Source organism: Carcharodon carcharias, chromosome 14, assembly GCF_017639515.1.
Source record: "Carcharodon carcharias isolate sCarCar2 chromosome 14, sCarCar2.pri, whole genome shotgun sequence".
Taxonomy (NCBI): domain Eukaryota; kingdom Metazoa; phylum Chordata; class Chondrichthyes; order Lamniformes; family Lamnidae; genus Carcharodon; species Carcharodon carcharias.
This window is the reverse complement of record NC_054480.1, coordinates 11,406,442-11,423,983: the sequence shown is the minus strand read 5'-3', so window position 1 is coordinate 11,423,983 and position 17,542 is coordinate 11,406,442. Positions and strand designations below refer to the sequence as shown.

At 43.4% G+C, this 17,542-nt stretch overlaps 1 protein-coding gene across 1 annotated transcript in view; it reads left to right on the top strand.

Annotated features, from left to right (window-relative positions):
* The window catches only part of gdf5 (growth differentiation factor 5), a 42,353-nt gene extending 25,671 nt beyond the window's left edge, over positions 1-16,682 (top strand). Inside the window, exon 2 of the mRNA XM_041205008.1 lies at positions 11,566-16,682. Coding sequence (XP_041060942.1) covers positions 11,566-12,437 — 872 coding nt within the window. The 3' untranslated portion in view covers positions 12,438-16,682. The remainder of the gene's footprint in view (positions 1-11,565) is intronic.
* The last annotated feature ends 860 nt before the right edge of the window (positions 16,683-17,542 follow it).

Here is a 17,542-nt window from a genome sequence, read left to right as displayed (position 1 = left end):
TATCATTGGTTGAGGGTGACCAGGGCAGGAGGAAAACTATCCTGCTCTTCTTTGAAGAGTGCTATTGGATCTAGGAGGTGAATAATCAGATATGATCTCAGTTTAACATTTCATCCAAAAGACAACCTGTGTAATGAAGCAGCATCCCCTTTAACTGCAATGAATTGTTACTCCAGATGATGTGCTCAAAACCTTGAATCAGGATTGAAGTCACAGTCCTCCAGCTCAGAGGGAAGAAATCAAGTTGACAGTTTAACGCAGTGAAAGCGGAGATGGTTGCAAGTGGTAGACATGTTTAGTACAGTACATTCTTGGTTTTAATGTTTATTTCCTCTTACCTTGCCTGGCCTGGTAAGGTCATTAAACATTACAGAGCCCTGCACTGAATTGGCATGGGGTCCATGGCTACTCACTTTCATTCATCTGATCTGGAACTTTTGTCAGTTGAAGAGGGCTTCTCCACCAGGCATTGTATCCAACATATATTTCCGATTAGCAGCCAAATGTCTTCCACTGATGCTCATGCGCCATCCCATCCCCCACCCAGTGAAGCTGCCACAGTTAAACTTCAATTAGAAGCATTTACAATGCCAGCAGCTACAATATTCAAGTTTAACTGATCCTAGAAACTATGGTATAGTCAGCGGTAGCAATCAGAAGTCATTGCCTGCAGCAATTCTGGTAGCAATCCCATCACAGAGGAAAATCCAATCTAGTGTGTCCATCCAGACAGACCATCAGTACAATTAACACACATGACTTTATACCCTGCCTGTAGCTGTCACTAACACATTCAGAAACAGCCAGTAAAATTGAGGCATTTAAAATAATTAAAGAGAGGACCTATTTTCTCTGGTGGGGGAGTCCAAAACAAGGCGATATAAATAACCTTAAAAATTAAAGTTAGGCCATTCAGAGACAATGTCAGTGAGCACTTCCATCACACAAAGTTTAATGGAAACCTGTACTGTCTCCTCCAAACCGTTGCTGAAGCTGGGGCACAACTGAAAATGTCAAAACTGAGATGGATATATTTGGTTAAGGGTGTCAAGGGTTACGGAGCCAAGGCGGGTATATGGAGTTAAGGTACAGATCAGCCATGATCTAACTGACTAGAAGAAAAGGCTCATGGGATTGAATGACTTACTCCTGTGTTCCTTTCAAATTGTGTAGGATTTCAAAGGATCATACTTTTGCATTGAGAAACTGAAGTGAAAGGCCAAGACACACAGAACAGGGCAGTATGAGAACTGAAAACAGTCAGGGAGAAGCTGAGGTAACGCAAAAAGCAATGATTAAGTGGCTGCGAAAGCTGTGGATCATTAGAGCAAAAAGTTACAGAAAGGGCAGAGATCCACAACTTTGAGGTTCGGGAAAAGAATGTTAGGTTAGGATGACTCATTAAACCTTAAAACTGTGAGGATAAGAGAGGGGTAGAGTGTGCATGAGGTTGACTCATTGAATTGAACAGGAGAACCATATATTGGAGATAAATGTTTGAATAGTTTCAGAATCCATGGTTTACAATTAACACTGTGCTACCAGAGAAGAAAAGTAAAGTAATTGTAAAACTATGATAAATGTCTGGCATTCCCATAGTCACGGATCATTGTATGAGTTGTGGTTTACCACATGTGGGAAATGTTTTAATGGGGAAATTTTGGGGGATTGCACCAGAAGCAGAAAAATCCAAAGAGCAGAAAACAAGAACTGGCCTGGAGTCAATGCTCAGTTAATGGCCCACACAATGTGATATATTCTATATTGTTCCCAGGGTTTATTCCTGTGGTTGGTGACACCCTCAGACTGTGGTAGTGCCTTTCTGATTCTCTCACAGTCATGCATTATTCCAGAATGATGGAATGTGTGCAGATTGCCTCAGTAGTATTTTTACAGCCAGTGGTTTGGAGGTCTTGTGTCTCAGTCAGTGGTGCGTCTGCCCCTGAGCCAGAAGCTCTGTTTTTAAGTCCCACTCCTGGACTTGTTGGCCACAGAAGCAGGGTTCATGACCTGGTTCAACAGATTGGCAAACAGCTCGCTAATCCCTTCAACTCTTCCCCACTATTCCCCAAAGGGGGAAAAAATGTGCGTGACGTTACGAAACAAACAAACAAGCCAGGGGTCTCGGCCAGCAGTTACCACTGCTGATGTCACCTCGGAGAATTGCAGTCTTGTTAACAAGGGCTGATTGCAGTACTGTGTCAAACAGGCTTCAATTTGTTTTCCTGGTGAGCTGTGTCTCTTCAATCAGCATGTCTAATAGAACACATCACCACAGGGAAGGCTAGCTTCCTGTAAAATCAAACCACTGGGCATCATGGCACCCAGATGCACAGTACAGAAGTGTTGTAGTTTGTAAGGGTTTGGCTAACCATTTTAGTGTTGGTCTTAAATTCTAACTTTCCTCGGGTTCCCTAATAACCCAGCGCAGAATAAATCAAGGAAGGACAACATGATATCGTGAGTTTTTTGTACAACTTCATGTTTATAACCTCCAGGTTTCTGACCATTGTTGCTGTGGGAAGGTCTCTCAAAGGACCTGTTTCAACCCGATGCTGAGGAAGGAGCATCTAGGAATGCCTATCCTGTACCGTTAGGGCAAATGTTTAGAGATTGTGTTCCAGGCTAAATGTTTATTTAGACAGGAGTGCTGACTGATGAAATGAATGAGGGTGTAGGCACCCCTGGAATCATAGAGTGGTAAAGGCATAGCTCGGCAGCTGTTTCACTGCACGCCCATACTTGCTGCCATCAATACTGATCGTTGCAAATTTGGAAGTGCCACAAATTGGGTGGGTTAAACTCCACACCCTGATGCGCCACTCATCGCTCCCATTGAGTGAGATGACGCAAGGGAAACAAGTCTTGGAAAACTTTTCCCTTTTGTATCTTTCAGAATAGAAGCATCGCCCCCAGTGGCCATCAGTTAGGGCTAAATTTCCTTGCTAGGCCTTATGATACTAAATTAGGAGAAACTGTTTCCAGTGCTTGGAGGGGCACTTACCACAGGACAAGGGTTTAAAGTGATTTGCAAAAGAACCAGAAATAAATTTCTAGTGGGAATTGGATACATACTTGAAGGGGAAAAATTTGCAGGGCAATGGTTAAGGGTAGGCGAGTTGGACTATTTGGATGGCTCTTTCTAAGAGCTGGCACAGGCACAATGGGCTGAATGGCCTCCTTCTATGCTGTATCATTGTATGATTTTATGACTTACACCCAGGGGACAATGAGTTTCCAGGCACAAAGCAGAAAGAAAAGCAGTGGAGACATATTACACTGAGCCTTCAATCCCTTTGCATTGCCCAGGAATATCCTAGGAATTCTCTGAGTGGTTATATTCCAAGTAGATGCAAGCATGTATGTGAGGCAGGACAAATGGGGTTTTAAAATTTCTGCTTATCCACCCCTTGGAAGGGTTACTGAGAAGCCTGGGCCCTCTCAGATTGGAGAAGCCGCAAGACAGTGAGGCCATAAAAGACCAGAAAACAAAAGTGGTGTTTTTTTAATTTACCAGGCGCTTCTGGAATTTTTGACCCTCAGGCCTATTTCTAGACAGGATCTAGAAAACTCCAAAGCCAGTACTTGGATCAACCCATGTGTGGGCCCTTGTACTGAATATCCCCTCCAACCTGTTCCGCCATTCTATAAGATCAAGGCCAAACTGCATCAGTGGCCTTGGATACTCACCCTTTAATACTCTTGCCTAACAAAAGCCTATCAATCTCCATCTTGAAATTTTCAGCTGGCTCTCAGCCTCAGCAGCTTTTTGGAAGAGAGAGTTCCAGATTGTGTGAAAGCAAATGCAGTACTTTAAATAAGAGGTATTTCTTCACCATTTAAGTTTCCTTTCCCCTTCAAGTAAGTTAGTCAGTGTGAAATGCTGGTGCTGTGCACTAATGAATGGACCATGAGCACATTCCAATTCCAGTGTAATTACCTGTAATACAAATTACGATATTAATGCACATATAGGCTGTTACACAATATATATCGATTGCTTTGCTTTAGAAAAGCATTACCTATTTGAGAATTCATAAGTTAGAGTCTCAAGTGTACACAGTGCATGAAGAAGTCTTTTGATAGTTTCCTGATATTAGACCTGAGTGTGTGGCAGTTAACATGACAGGTTCAATTATCTTCTGAAACCCATTATTGAATCTATATCCAACACCCTATCAGGCAGCATATTCCCAATCTGAAACCCATTATTGAATCTATATTCAACACCCTATCAGGCAGCATATTCTCAATCTGAATGACTCACACGAAAATATTTTTCCTTAGGTCAACCCTAGTTTTTTGCCCATCACCTTAAATCTTTTTATCAACTCTTCAGCCAATGGAAACAACTTTGCTTCAATTACTCTATCTAAATCCTTCATGATTTTAAATCAAATTTCCTCTTAGCCTTCCCTGCTTGAAGGAGAACAACCCCAGCTTCTCCACTCTATCTCCGTATTGTAATAATGGGAGGAGGAGGGTCCACAAATATCCTCATCCTCGATGATGGTGGACCCCAGCACATCAGTGCAAAAGATAAGGCTGAAGCATTGGAACCAATCTTCAACCAGAAGTGCCGAGTGGATGATCCACCTCAGCCCCCTCCGAAGGTCCCCACCATCAGACATTCCAGCATTTAGCCAATTCGAATCACTCCTTGTGATATCAAGAAATTGCTGAAGGCACTGGATACTGCAAAGGCTAAAGAGACTGACAAGATTCCAGCAATAGTACTGAAGACTTGTGCTCCAGAACTTGCCGTGCCCCTAGCCAAGCTGTTCCAGTGCAGATACAACACTGGCATCTACCCACAATGTGGAAAACTGCCCAGGTATGTCCTTTCCATAAAAAGCAGAACAAATCCAACCCGACAAATTACCGCCCCATCAGATTACTCTTGATCATCAGCAAAGTAATGGAAAGTGTTGTCGACAGTGCTATCAAGCGGCACTTACACAGCAATAACCTACTCACTGATGCTCAGTTTAGGTTCTGCCAGGGTCACTCAGCTCCTGACCTCATTACAGCCTTTGTCCAAACATGTACAAAAAGATTTGAACTAAGAGGTGAAGTGAGAGTGACTGCCCTTGACATCAAGGCAGCATTTGACCGAGTGTGGCATCAAGGAGCCCTAGCAAAACTGGAGTCAATGGGAATCAGGGGGAAAAGCTCTCCACTGGTTGGAATCATACCCAGCACAAAGGCTGTGGTTATTGGAGGTCAGTCATCTCAGTTCCAGGACTTCACTGCAGGAGTTCCACAGGGTAGTGTCCTCAGCCCAACCATCTTCAGCTGCTTCTTCAACGACCTTCCCTCCATCATAAGGTCAGAAGTGGGGATGTTCACTGATGATTGCACAATGTTCAACACCATTCGTGACTTCTCAGATACTGAACCAGTCCATGTCCAAATGCAGCCACAACTGGACAACATCCAGGCTTGGGCTGATAAATGACAAGTAGCATTCACGCCACACAGTGGCAGGCAAAGACCATCTACAAGAAAAGAGAATCTAACAATTGCCTCTTGACATTCAATGGCATTATCATTGCTGAATCCCCTTCTATCAACATCCTGGGGGGTTACCATTGACCAGAAACTGAACTGGACCAGCCACAAAAATACTGTGGCTACAAGAGCAGGTCAGAGGCTGGGAATTCTGCCGAGAGTAACTCACCTCCTGACTCCCCAAAGCCTGTCCACAAAGCACAAGGCAGGAGTGCGACGAAATGCTCTCCACTTGCCTGGATGAGTGCAGCTCCCACAACACTCAAGGAGCTCAACACCATCCAGGACAAAGCAGCCACTTGATTGGCACCCTATCCACAAATGTTCACTCCCTCCACCACCAACGCACAGTAGCAGCAGTGTGTACCATCTACAAGATGCTCTGCAGCAATTCACCAAGGTTCCTTCAACAGCACCTTCCAAACCTGGGACCCCTAACACCTACAAGGACAAGTGCAGCAGATAGATGGGAACACCCATCCTATGTTTGGTCTCCCCAATATAGAGCAGAACACATCGTGAGCGGCCAATAGAGTCTACTAAACTGAAAGTACAAGTAAATCGCTGTTTCACCTGTTCCCTCCAAGCCACTCACCATCCTGGCTTGGAAATATATCATCTTTCCTTCACTGTTGTGGGGTCAAAATCCTGGAATTCCCTTCCTAACAGTGCTGTGGATGTACCTACACCACAGGGACTGCAGCGGTTCAAGAAGGCAGCTCACCTCCACCTTCTCAAGGGCAGCTAGGGTTGAGCAATAAATGCTGGCCCAGCCAGTGATGCCCACATCCCGTTAATGAATGTTAAAAAATATCCCTCATCTCAGGAACCATTCTAGTAAATCTTTTCTGCTGCCTCTCCAAAGCATTCACATTCTTCCTACAAAATGTACTAGAAAAATATAGTGGCCAGAATTGGGCACAATACTCCAGCTGGGGCCATACTAACGTTTTATGTTTGTTTAGCACAATCTCCCGGCTTTCATACAATGTGCCTCTTTTTATAAAGCCTAGGATCTAACTTCCTGGTTACCCTGCCCTGCCACCTTTAAAAATGTTGTCACAAACACCACTCTCTTCTTCCACTCCCTTTAAAATTGTATCATTCAGCACCTATTGTCTTTCCTCATTCTTCCTATCAAAATGTATCACCTGACACTTTTCTGTGCTGAATCTCATCTGCTGTGTGTCTGCCCATTCCACTGACCCGTGGTGAAACAGGTGAAACAGCGATTTACTTGTGCTTTCAGTTTAGTAGACTCTATTGGCCGCTCACGATGTGTTCTGCTCTATATTGGGGAGACCAAACATAGGATGGGTGACCACTTTGAGGAACAGCTCCATTCAGTATATAAGCATGACACTGAGCTTCTGGTTGCCCGTCACTTTAATTGTCTACTTTGCTCTCACGCTGACCTCTCTGTCTTCGATCTCCCACTGTGTTCCAATAAAAAACAGGATGGACGGTATCTCTTCTTTCAGTTGGGCACTTCTGGACTCAACATTGTGTTCAACAATTTCAGTCAGTTACCTCTGCTCCTATCTTGTTTCCTTTGCTTTGCAGGTTTCGCTTTTACTCATATTTTTCTCTTGTTTTTGCTTTACGAAGGCATTGGGTCATCATTCTGCCATTCACACCTTCTCTAGACACACTTTTTTCTTTCTTTACTTGCCTCATTACTAGTCCCATTGGCCCTGCACCACCAACTCTCATGTCACTGAACCTCTCCTGCCCCCAACCCTACCACAAATTGCCCCTTTTGTTCTTATTCCAACTCTCCTCCCTTCACCTGCTTAAAACCTATTACACCCTCCACCACCGACACATAGTAGCAGCAATGTCCATCTACTAAATGCACTGCTGAACCCACCAAGCCTCCTTACACAGCACCTTCCAAATCCATGACTGCTACCATCTAGAAGGACAAGGGTGGGAGACACATGGAAACACCACCAACTGGAAGTTCCCCTCCAAGCCACTCACCATCCTGACTTGGAAATATATCATCGTTCCTTCACTGTCACTGGGTCAAAACCCTGGAACTCCCTCCCTAAGAGCACTGTGGGTGCGCCTACACCACATGGACTGCAGCGGTTCAAGAAGGCAGCTCACCACCACCTTCTCAAGGGCAGTGAATGCTGGCCTAGCCAACGATGCCCACATCCCATGAATGAATAAATAAAACATTTCTATCTTTGCACAGTTCCCCATTCTAATGAAATGTTAACCCTGTTTCTCTCTCCACATGTTCTGCCTGAGCTGCTGATTATTTCCAATATTTACTATTTTTATTTCCACCAGTCTGTAGATGTCCTCTTGATGTCTATTACTATCTTCCTCACTCTTTCCTATGTTTCCCAATTCGGTATCATTTTGAAATTCTTATCCCCAAGTCTAAATAATTAATTTATAGACAGCATTGGTGTTGGGACTGAATCTTGAGGAACTCCACTGTATACCTTCCTCTGGTTTGAAAAATAGCCATTCACCACAAATCTCTGCTTTCCATCCCTTAGCCAATTTTGTATCCACGCTCCTACTGCTGTTTTCATCCCACAGGTTTCAAGTTTTGCTAACAAGCTTAATATGTGGTCCTTTATCAAATGTTTTTTGAAATCCATATACACAACATCAATAGCACTGTCCTCTCCACCCGACCATAAATCCATCATTTATGGTGTTCCATTCAATAATTGCCCACATCACGTACTTAATTATTATCATTCTGCCACCATCGCTATAAGAACTACATTGTTACATGGTCTACATTACAACACTTCAAAAAGTACTTCATTAGCTGTAAGGCACTTTGCAATGTCTGGTGGTTGTGATAAGTACTAAATTAGTGCAAGTCTTTTGTTTCTTTGCTTTAAGAGAAAGCCCCACCGCTATTACCTCTCAGGGTAATTAGGGATAGACAATAAATATTAGCCTTGTCAGCAATGTCCACATCCAGAAAGCAACTATTTAAGGGCTAGCCAATTAATGCAATTAAATATCCTAATCAATCTGTATAAAACGCTAGTTAGGCCACAGCTGGAGTACTGTGTGCAGTTCTGGCCACCACACTATAGGAAGGATGTGAGTGCAGTGGAGAGGGTGCAGAGGAGATTCACCAAGATGCTGTCTGGGCTGGAGCGTTTCAGCAATGAAGAGAGACTGGATAGGCTAGGGTTGTTTTCCTTAGAGCAGAGAAGGCTGAGAGGGGACCCGATAGAGGGATACAAAATTCTGAGGGGCATAGATAGGGTAGATAGGAAGAAACTTTTCCCCTTAGTGGAGGTGTCGATAACAAGAGGGCATAGATTTAAGCTAAAGGGATGGAGGTTTAGTGTGGATTTGAGGAAAATTTTTTTCACCCAGAGGGTGGTTGGAATCTGCAACACACTGCCTGAGGGAACACACTAACCCCCACAACAATTAAGAAGCACTTAGATGAGCACTTGAATGCCATAGTATACTGGGCTACAGGCCAAGTGTTGGAAAATGGGACTAGAATAGATAGGTGCTTGATGGCCGGCATGGACACGATGGGCTGAAGGGCCTGTTTCTGTGTTGTATAACTCTATGACTCTAAGTCCAAGCTTAACATAAAGCTCACACTAGGTGTTAAATGCTCAATACTGCAATGCCTTGACCAATCAGAGTCAAGCTGCCTGGTTTAAATTTCAAACAATACTTGGCAATTAACTATCAGTCACCATCAATTGGTGCATTCTCCATGGCAACACCTCTACTAACTAGAGTCCACTTGCCAACCAATCAGCAGATTCTTCTCATACTTGCATTTGCATTCTTGCAAAATGTCCTGGTGAGTGCAAGACAAAAAGCTTCGACAAAATTGCCTCTTTCTTCAGCAATACCCATTAGAATTTAGATGAATGTGAGATGATCTGATTGAAACATGTAAGTAACCCTGGACTTGACAGGGTGGATGCTGAGAGGGGTGTTTCCCCTTTCCAGGAGATTAGAACCAGGGGACACAGTTTAAATATCAGGGGTCTCCATTTAAGACTAAGGTAAGGAGAATTTTTTTTCCCTCAGATGGTCGTTAGTCTGTGGAATTCTCTTCCTCAGGCAGCAGTGGAGGCTGAGTCATTGAATATGTTCAAGGTCGAGTTAGACAGATTTTTGATTGATAAGGGAATCAAGGATTATGGGGGACAGGCAGGAAAGTGGAGTTGAGGCTACAATCAGATCAGCCATGATTGTGTTGAAATGGCCTACTCCTGCCCCTAATTATTGTGTTCTTGTATTCACACGCGATGCAATTCCTGTACACCACCCACATTCCCCATGCCCTCGTGTTTTAATTTATTTGCATTGCAACTCTGGGTAAGTTTGCAGATATTGATTTGGAGGGCTATACATAGATTCAGTGTTCTAACATTTATGGGTATGTGGCTTGAATCATTATTCAAGACTTTTCACTGCCTCTTTCCTCCTCTGCTCCTCCTCATTGCTGTTCCTCTTTGCTTTCTTGCTCTCTTGCATATTTTATTCATGAGTTGATTGATAAGGCACTGCCAGTGTTGGTGGTCAAAGATAGGAACAGGCCCAAAAAAGCTTTCATGTGCATTATGTATGTCACTTTTTTCCCCTTTTAGATGTTTATTTCTTACATGTTAAAAGGTTCAGAAAGGAAGGACTCACATGGCAGCTGGCACATGCTCAGCACGTCCCAGAGCACTTTCCAGGCTACTAAGTACTTTCGAAATGTAGCCTCTGTTGTAATTTAGGAAGACACGGCAACCAATTTTCATGCACCAAAGTCCCACAAACAGCAATGAGACAATGGTCAGATCATCCTCTAGGGGGCCAAAGAGATCTCCCTGCTCTCCAAATAGTGTCATAGAAACTTTTACATCCATCCAAAAGACACTGCAGCACTCTATCAGGTACTGCACTGAAGTGCTAGTGTAGATTATATTATCAAGTTTCAGGAGTATGGCTTGAACCCCCCAACTTATGAGGTGACAGCCCTCCAACAGAGCCAAGACTGACACCATCAATGGATATATATCCGCTCTACCTTACGAAATGGATTTTGGTACGAGCACAGTTAAAGTACCTTCCTTTGGCTTCATAAGTGGTTGTGTTGTGATGGATCATTGAATCATACAGCACACAAGGATGCTGCTCAGCCCCTCGAGTCGACACCAGCTCTTTGACAAAGCTATCCAGTTAGCCCCACTACTCTGCCGTTCCACAAAACCAATTGCCTTTTGAATCGCAGAATCACAGAATTGTTACAGTGCAGAAGGAGGCTATTCAGCCCATTGTGTCTGCACCGGCTCTCCAAATGAGCTTTATGACCTAGTGCCATTGCCCTGCCTTTTCCCTGTAACTCTTGCACATTGTTTCTAGTCAAACAATCTTGAATTCCTCAATTGAACGTGCCTCCACCACACTTCCAGGTAGTGCATTGCAGACTTGAACCATTCGCTGAGTGAAAACGTTTTTTCTCGCATCACATTTGCTCCTTTTGCAAATCACTTTCAAGCTCATCTCATTCTTGGTCCTTTTACAAGCGGGAACAGTTTCTCCCTATCTACGCTATCTAGTCCCCTCATGATTTTGAATAGCTTTATCATATCTCCTTTTAGCCTTCCCCTCTCCAAGGAGAATTGTCCCAAAGTCTCCAATCTATCTTCATAACTGAAGTTTCTCATCCCTGGAATCATTCCTGTAAACCTCTTCTGCACTCTCTCCAATGTGTTCACATCCTTCCTATAGTGTGGCACCCAGAACTGTACACAATACCCCAGCTGAGGTCTAACCAGTGTCTTATATAAGGTCAGCATAACCTCCCTGCTCTTATCCTCTATGAATGTTAATAGTTTTTTTTATTTTCAGATGCTTTTGAACTGAAGGATTCAACTTCTCAAGATGTCCTGGTGGAATTTGAGTTCACCATTAATATGTCTAGATTAAAAGCCCAGTAATATAGCCTCTGCACTACATATTTTTTGCATCCGTTAATCTTTATGATACTTTTCATTAACTTGGTTATTAATTCCTTCTTAGTGTCTGATTCATTTTCTCTTTTCTCAGATGATCATCACACTTATGTGAGGAAACAGAAGTATATTTTCAACATCAGTGCTATGGAGAAGGAAGGGTTATTAGGAGCAGAGCTGCGGATCCTGCGGGCACAGCCCATAGACCTGAGGAGGGCACGAGTTCCGGGAAGCATGTACAATCTCAGAATATCCAAGTGCCCCACAGATAAACAGAAACCAATCATACTCGACTCTCGCTCTGTTGACATTTTGGATGCGCCCAAATGGGAAGTCTTCAACATTTGGAAGCTCTTCAAAATGTCCAGAAAGGAGCAGCAGTTGACTCAGCTTTGCTTGGAACTGGAGGCCTCGGACAGAGGAAGGACAGTGGATTTAAGAAGCTTGGGTTTTAGTAGAGCAGGTCGCCAAAACAAAGAGAAAGCTCTTCTGCTGGTGTCTGGTAGGACCAAAAAACGGGACCTGTTCTTCAATGAAGTCAAAGCCAGATCTGGACAGGATGATAAGACTGTTTATGAATTCCTGTTCAATCAGAGGAGGAAGAGAAGAGCCCCTCACTCATCCCGCCAGGCAAAAGGCAAGAAGGCCAAGCCAAGGTGCACTAGAAGACCTCTCCATGTGAACTTTAAGGAGATGGGCTGGGATGACTGGATCATTGCTCCATTGGACTATGAAGCTTATCACTGTGAGGGGGTTTGTGACTTTCCCCTTCGGTCTCACTTAGAACCCACAAACCATGCCATTATCCAGACATTGATGAATTCCATGGACCCAGAATCGACTCCACCTAGTTGCTGTGTACCCACAAAACTAAGCCCCATTAGTATTTTGTACATAGACTCTGCTAATAATGTGGTCTACAAACAGTATGAGGATATGGTAGTGGAGTCCTGTGGGTGCAGGTAGCATTGGACTGAATTATTGGGCAATCAGTAATAGGTACAAATATGGGACTTGTGCCATATTGAGTATTGAAGGTACAGTTGGTTTTCTGGTGGTGCCAATTGCTGTCAAGACACCACAGAACTTTGATAATAACTAAACATGAATATTCAATGGTGCAGAAACTAAATTGTTGCTGAAGCCAAGCAAGCATCAGCATTGGCTCCAAATTAACTCAAGCAACCAAATTGGTTCCAAAGCGTTTTCCTCTGGATGACATGTCCTTTCACTGCAGTGATTTGGTGCCAAGAATCCAACTGATGATGTAAACAGTCCATGCTACTGGTAGTTCACACGACCACCACAATCCGCTCACCCATCACTGCCCGCTTAACTGAGACAGAGATGGTGCTGGGGGACGAGTAATCCTAGGAGGAAGGGCGTGGGTTGGTGGGGGAGGGGATTTAAGGGAGGGAGATTAAACTGAGGCTTGGCTCCAGAAAGATTCTCTTTACTAACTTGGGGCAAACTGTAATCCTTGTTCTACACTCAGCGGCTGATGTTGCAGCTGCTGGTTCGTTAATTTCAGAGCAATCCCATTAAATATCATCCCCTGATCAAGGCGAACAGGCATTATCCAGAATGTTATCACGGTGTCCTCTGTACCACTGAACAAATACTTAGAGAAAAATTGAGACCATCTTCTGTTATGTTGATGGCCAACCTGATGGCACCATTCTCTCTTGACCCATCAGGGGGTGAGAGGGCATGTGATGTTGCAGAGAATCTTCTGCAGGTTATCAGGGCAATCAGCAGTAACCCTAAGGGGTCAGTTCCACAAATCCATGCTGTGAATGGGTGCAAGGCTTGATGCGAGCAGCGATATGTTTGGAAAAATTAACCCCTAAACCATTCACATACTACTTGCACTCTCCAATCTGTGATCACAATGGGTTGTTGCCTGATATTCTAACCTTCTGTTTTGTGAGGGAGCAAGCTGAGCAGGTAGCAGTCGAGCCCTGCTCAATAGCTGGTTCTATCAGAACTGCCGCCAACTCCTTGTCAATAGCAATGCATTAAACAGCTGCTCCCCTGTTAAAGTGAAATTATAAATCACACAGCTTTCAAACCTGGAAACAAGCAGTCTTATTTAAACCAGCATGGTCCAGAGGTTTGAACTCCAAATAAATGGATTTCTAATCTTAGTCCTGTTAGAAGCAAAAAAAAAATGTTCTCCTATGATTAAAAATGGGGAGGGGTAAACACTCAGAGGCAGAGGCAGGCAGACCACACATCCACCTCTCCAACCCTGCAGAATGCTATATCGTTTAACTCACTCAAAAACCATTCATTAACTATCAGAGCCCATAAGTGACAACACCAGAGGCCTGATAATAGGCCAGCTCTGGGTTCGGCAAAGCTGTGTGCACATTGTGATTCAAAAAAATAAACAGGGAGAAAATCTATAATGGCCAGGATTTTATGGCCCCTCCCACCCGCTGGGATATTACAGTCCTGCTGAGCTGAATGGAGATTTAAATGGCTCGCTGCATCCACTGGGGTGGGGAGACACGCCACTGTGGGGCCATAAAATCATGGCTAATGTCTCTTAAAAGCTGAAAAAAACTTTAAAATTTTAGGGATGGGGAGATGAGGAGCACTGGGAAATACCACTCAGTGGGATGTGTCCACACCTTGGCCAACAGAATCGCAGCAGTGCCCTCGCACATCTTATTGCTATTTCAATTGCTCGCTTTGCCACTCATAACGGGCTCCTGGTATCTAATGGGTTCAAATCACACTTGTCAGTCGTTGGTTAACCAACTAGACACTGGCCTCCATGGAGGCAAACTAACAGTCTGCTTGTATAGAGTTGGAGGTTCCTAAGCCTTGGCCCTGCCCACCTGTGCCTAAACTCCCCACTCAAAACAAATAGAAATACATCCCAGTACATTTCCTGTTGGAGACAGCTTTGCCCTTGGTTATAGCTATGTATCTGTCCCTTTCAATTTCAGAGCCATGTCTCACATTGTAATCCTGCACCTATTGACATCATCAAGTAGGCAATCCAAAAGGGGGTGTTACAGCCTTAATAAGAAAGATTTGGTTTGGCTCAACTACTTTGGAAATTTCCACTACACTCGCTGTCATGGTGATTAATGCAATTATCCAATCAATTCTCTGCTTCAAGCCCTCCTCAAACATTTTACAATAATGCTGTCCCTTTAACTGGGAACAGATTAGCTGCACAAACTGGACTCTAAAATTGAACTCTCTCCCTTCTAGTAATTGTAAATTTGCAAACCTTAATCACTCCTTTTATGAGGGTAAGGGTTAAATCTCAGTAATGAAAGACTTCATTGGCTTTTAAAACCAATATTTCTTCATAAAACATCTGCAAAATGACTTTCCTGGACGTCAATAATGAAGAACTATGTAAAGCTAGAGGACTGTACAAAGGTACACACTAATGTATGGCGATAATATTCTGGGTAACAAGAGATAATGCTTTAATTTGCTTCTATTTTTGCATTTGTTGTTAAGATGTTCCTAGTTCTCACAGGGTTAAGGAAGGTGTTTAGAAATTTTAAACATTAGCAATGAGTCAGCTGTCAGAATGTGAAGTATATCCCTCTTTTCCCCTTCCCCAGTGTTATAATTAGGCTCAATCCAAGCACTGATTAGTGTGAGACGCATGAGGCAGAACAGTGAGGATCTGAGGAACACTTCCTTAATGGTGAGAAACTAGGAACTGTGGGTGAGCAAAGGGGTTTGGGCATCAGTGTGCACCACTCACTATAAGCTAGCACAGAAGTACAAAAATAATTTAACAACTCTGATGGAATGTTGACTTTTTCCCAAGGGGATTAGAATAGAAAAGTGAGAAAGTGATACTTCAGTTGTACAGAGACTTGGTCAGACCCCAGTTGGAGTACTGTGTTCAGTTTTGTACACCTCAGCCTTGGAAGGGGTGCAGTAGAGATTCACCAGAGTGATACCGGGGCTTAAGGGGTCAAATTAAGAGGGCGCGTATCATCTTTGTTGATATGCTGTGGTATTTAGAAGGCTGATGGATGATCCAATTGAGCTACTTAAAATGGTTAAGGGATTTGATAGGGCAGATACAAAGAATTTATTTCTTATGGTGGGAGAGTCCAGAACAGGAGAGCAGAATGTTGACTTTAGTGCTACGCTAGGAGTAAGATCAGGGAGCACCTTCACACAGAAATCTTAAACTCTCTCCCTCAAAAAGCTGTAGATACCGGGGCTGAATTAAGAATTTCACAACCGTTATCAGTAGATTTTTGTTAGGGTAGAGAACCAAAAGGGATACGGAATAAAGATACGGTAAATGGAATTGAGATAAGGATCAGCAATTGAATGATGAAACAGGCTTGAAAAGCTGAATATGTTTTCCCATTCCTTCATTTCCATATTCCACTCCTACTGTCATGTTGGGCATCAGCATCTGTGACGCGACATTGGTAACTGATGCTGACGTGCAGCAAGATCCCACTTGTGATAAATTTGATCCCAAACCTTCAGCCCCTTCTCCAGATGTTTCAGTCTGCCGAAAGGTCAGGAAGGCTGAAGCAGACTAAAGAAATGCAGAGATAACAAAGGAAAACCTTGGTGACTCCCAACCCAGTAGGTTGATTGGAAATCGTTTGGTTGTCCCATCTTGAAGGGTTCGGCCATCATTTCCTTTCCTATGCCAGCCAAAAGAACACAAAATTGTTCCCATTATCTGTTGCTACAGCCTTGGTACTCTTCCAACTCTCTGCTGGTGCCAAGGTATCAGCATGGGGAGGGAGGGTGAGGGTGGGGGCAGGCCAGGGGAAGGCATCACTACTCAACCCTGTGTCATACGTGTGCACAATGGTACACTTTACACTTAGTAGTGGCATTCATCACATTGACATCAATGGATATGAACCTATCAGAAGGCTCAATATGCCAGTCTGCCCTGTAAGGATGAACCTAATACTGTACAGAATTTTCTAGGGGAGGGAGGGGAAATTCACTATAACTTTCAGCAACAGCCGTGGATATAATCACTGCATGTTGGAATGAAATCAGATATGTGAACTCTTTAACGTGTATGAAGAGGAACTTGCTATCAGTTTATAAATGTTACTGTAAATTAGCCATTGTTGCAATTTTTCCGAACGCATGTAACATAGAAGAATATGAACAAATGAGATGTGCTTGAGGTAAAAAGAACCTTGAATGCTGAAATTCTGAAATAAAAACAGAAAATATTGGAAATGAATAGAATTACATCAAATTAACAGCACAGGAACAGGCCATCAACTGGTCTGTATCAACGTTTATGCTCCACACGAGCCTCCTCCTACCCCTCGTCACCTCACCCTAACAACATATCGTTCTACTCCTTTCTCCGTCATAGACTTAATTAGCTTCTGCTTAAATGCATCAATACTATTTATCTCGACTGCTTCATGTGGGAGCAGGTTCCACACATTAACCTCTGGGTAAAGATGTTTCTCCTGAGTTCCCTACTGGATTTATGAGTGACCTTTTTGACATTTATGGCCCCTAGTGGAATTCGATGCACAAAGCACATTCTCTCAGCTTTGGAAGGAGAAAAGAGAAGCTGATGTTTTAATCACACCGCCATTGGCGGCCGTGCCTTCAGCTGCCTCAACCCTGAGCGCTGGAATTCCCCCTAATTCTCTCCACCTCTCTCTCCTCTTTTAATTCGCCCTTTAAAACTTATCCCTTTGGTCACTTGCCCTAATATCCCCCTATGCAGTTTGGAGTCAACTACCTTAAAGGTGCCATATAAGTGCAAGTTGCTGGTATTGTTTTTGCTGTAACTCCACGTGGATCATTCCTAACTAGACCTGTCAGCATTGGGCAAATTCCAGGTTTGGGATTTTCAGGTTCGAGAGATCATATTTGGAGGCATCATCCTGAGTCAAAAGCATATTTGTGCAGGGTGGGGTTGGGGTATAAGGAAGAGAAACTCTTTCACGGGCTTTTTGGAAGGTCTAATTTTTTTCACTTTATTTACATTATTTTATTGCCAGAAAGAAACAAGTGAATTAGGAAAGTGGGTAAAAGTAGTCCAGAGAAGAAGAGGTCCAAATAAACATTCATATTGG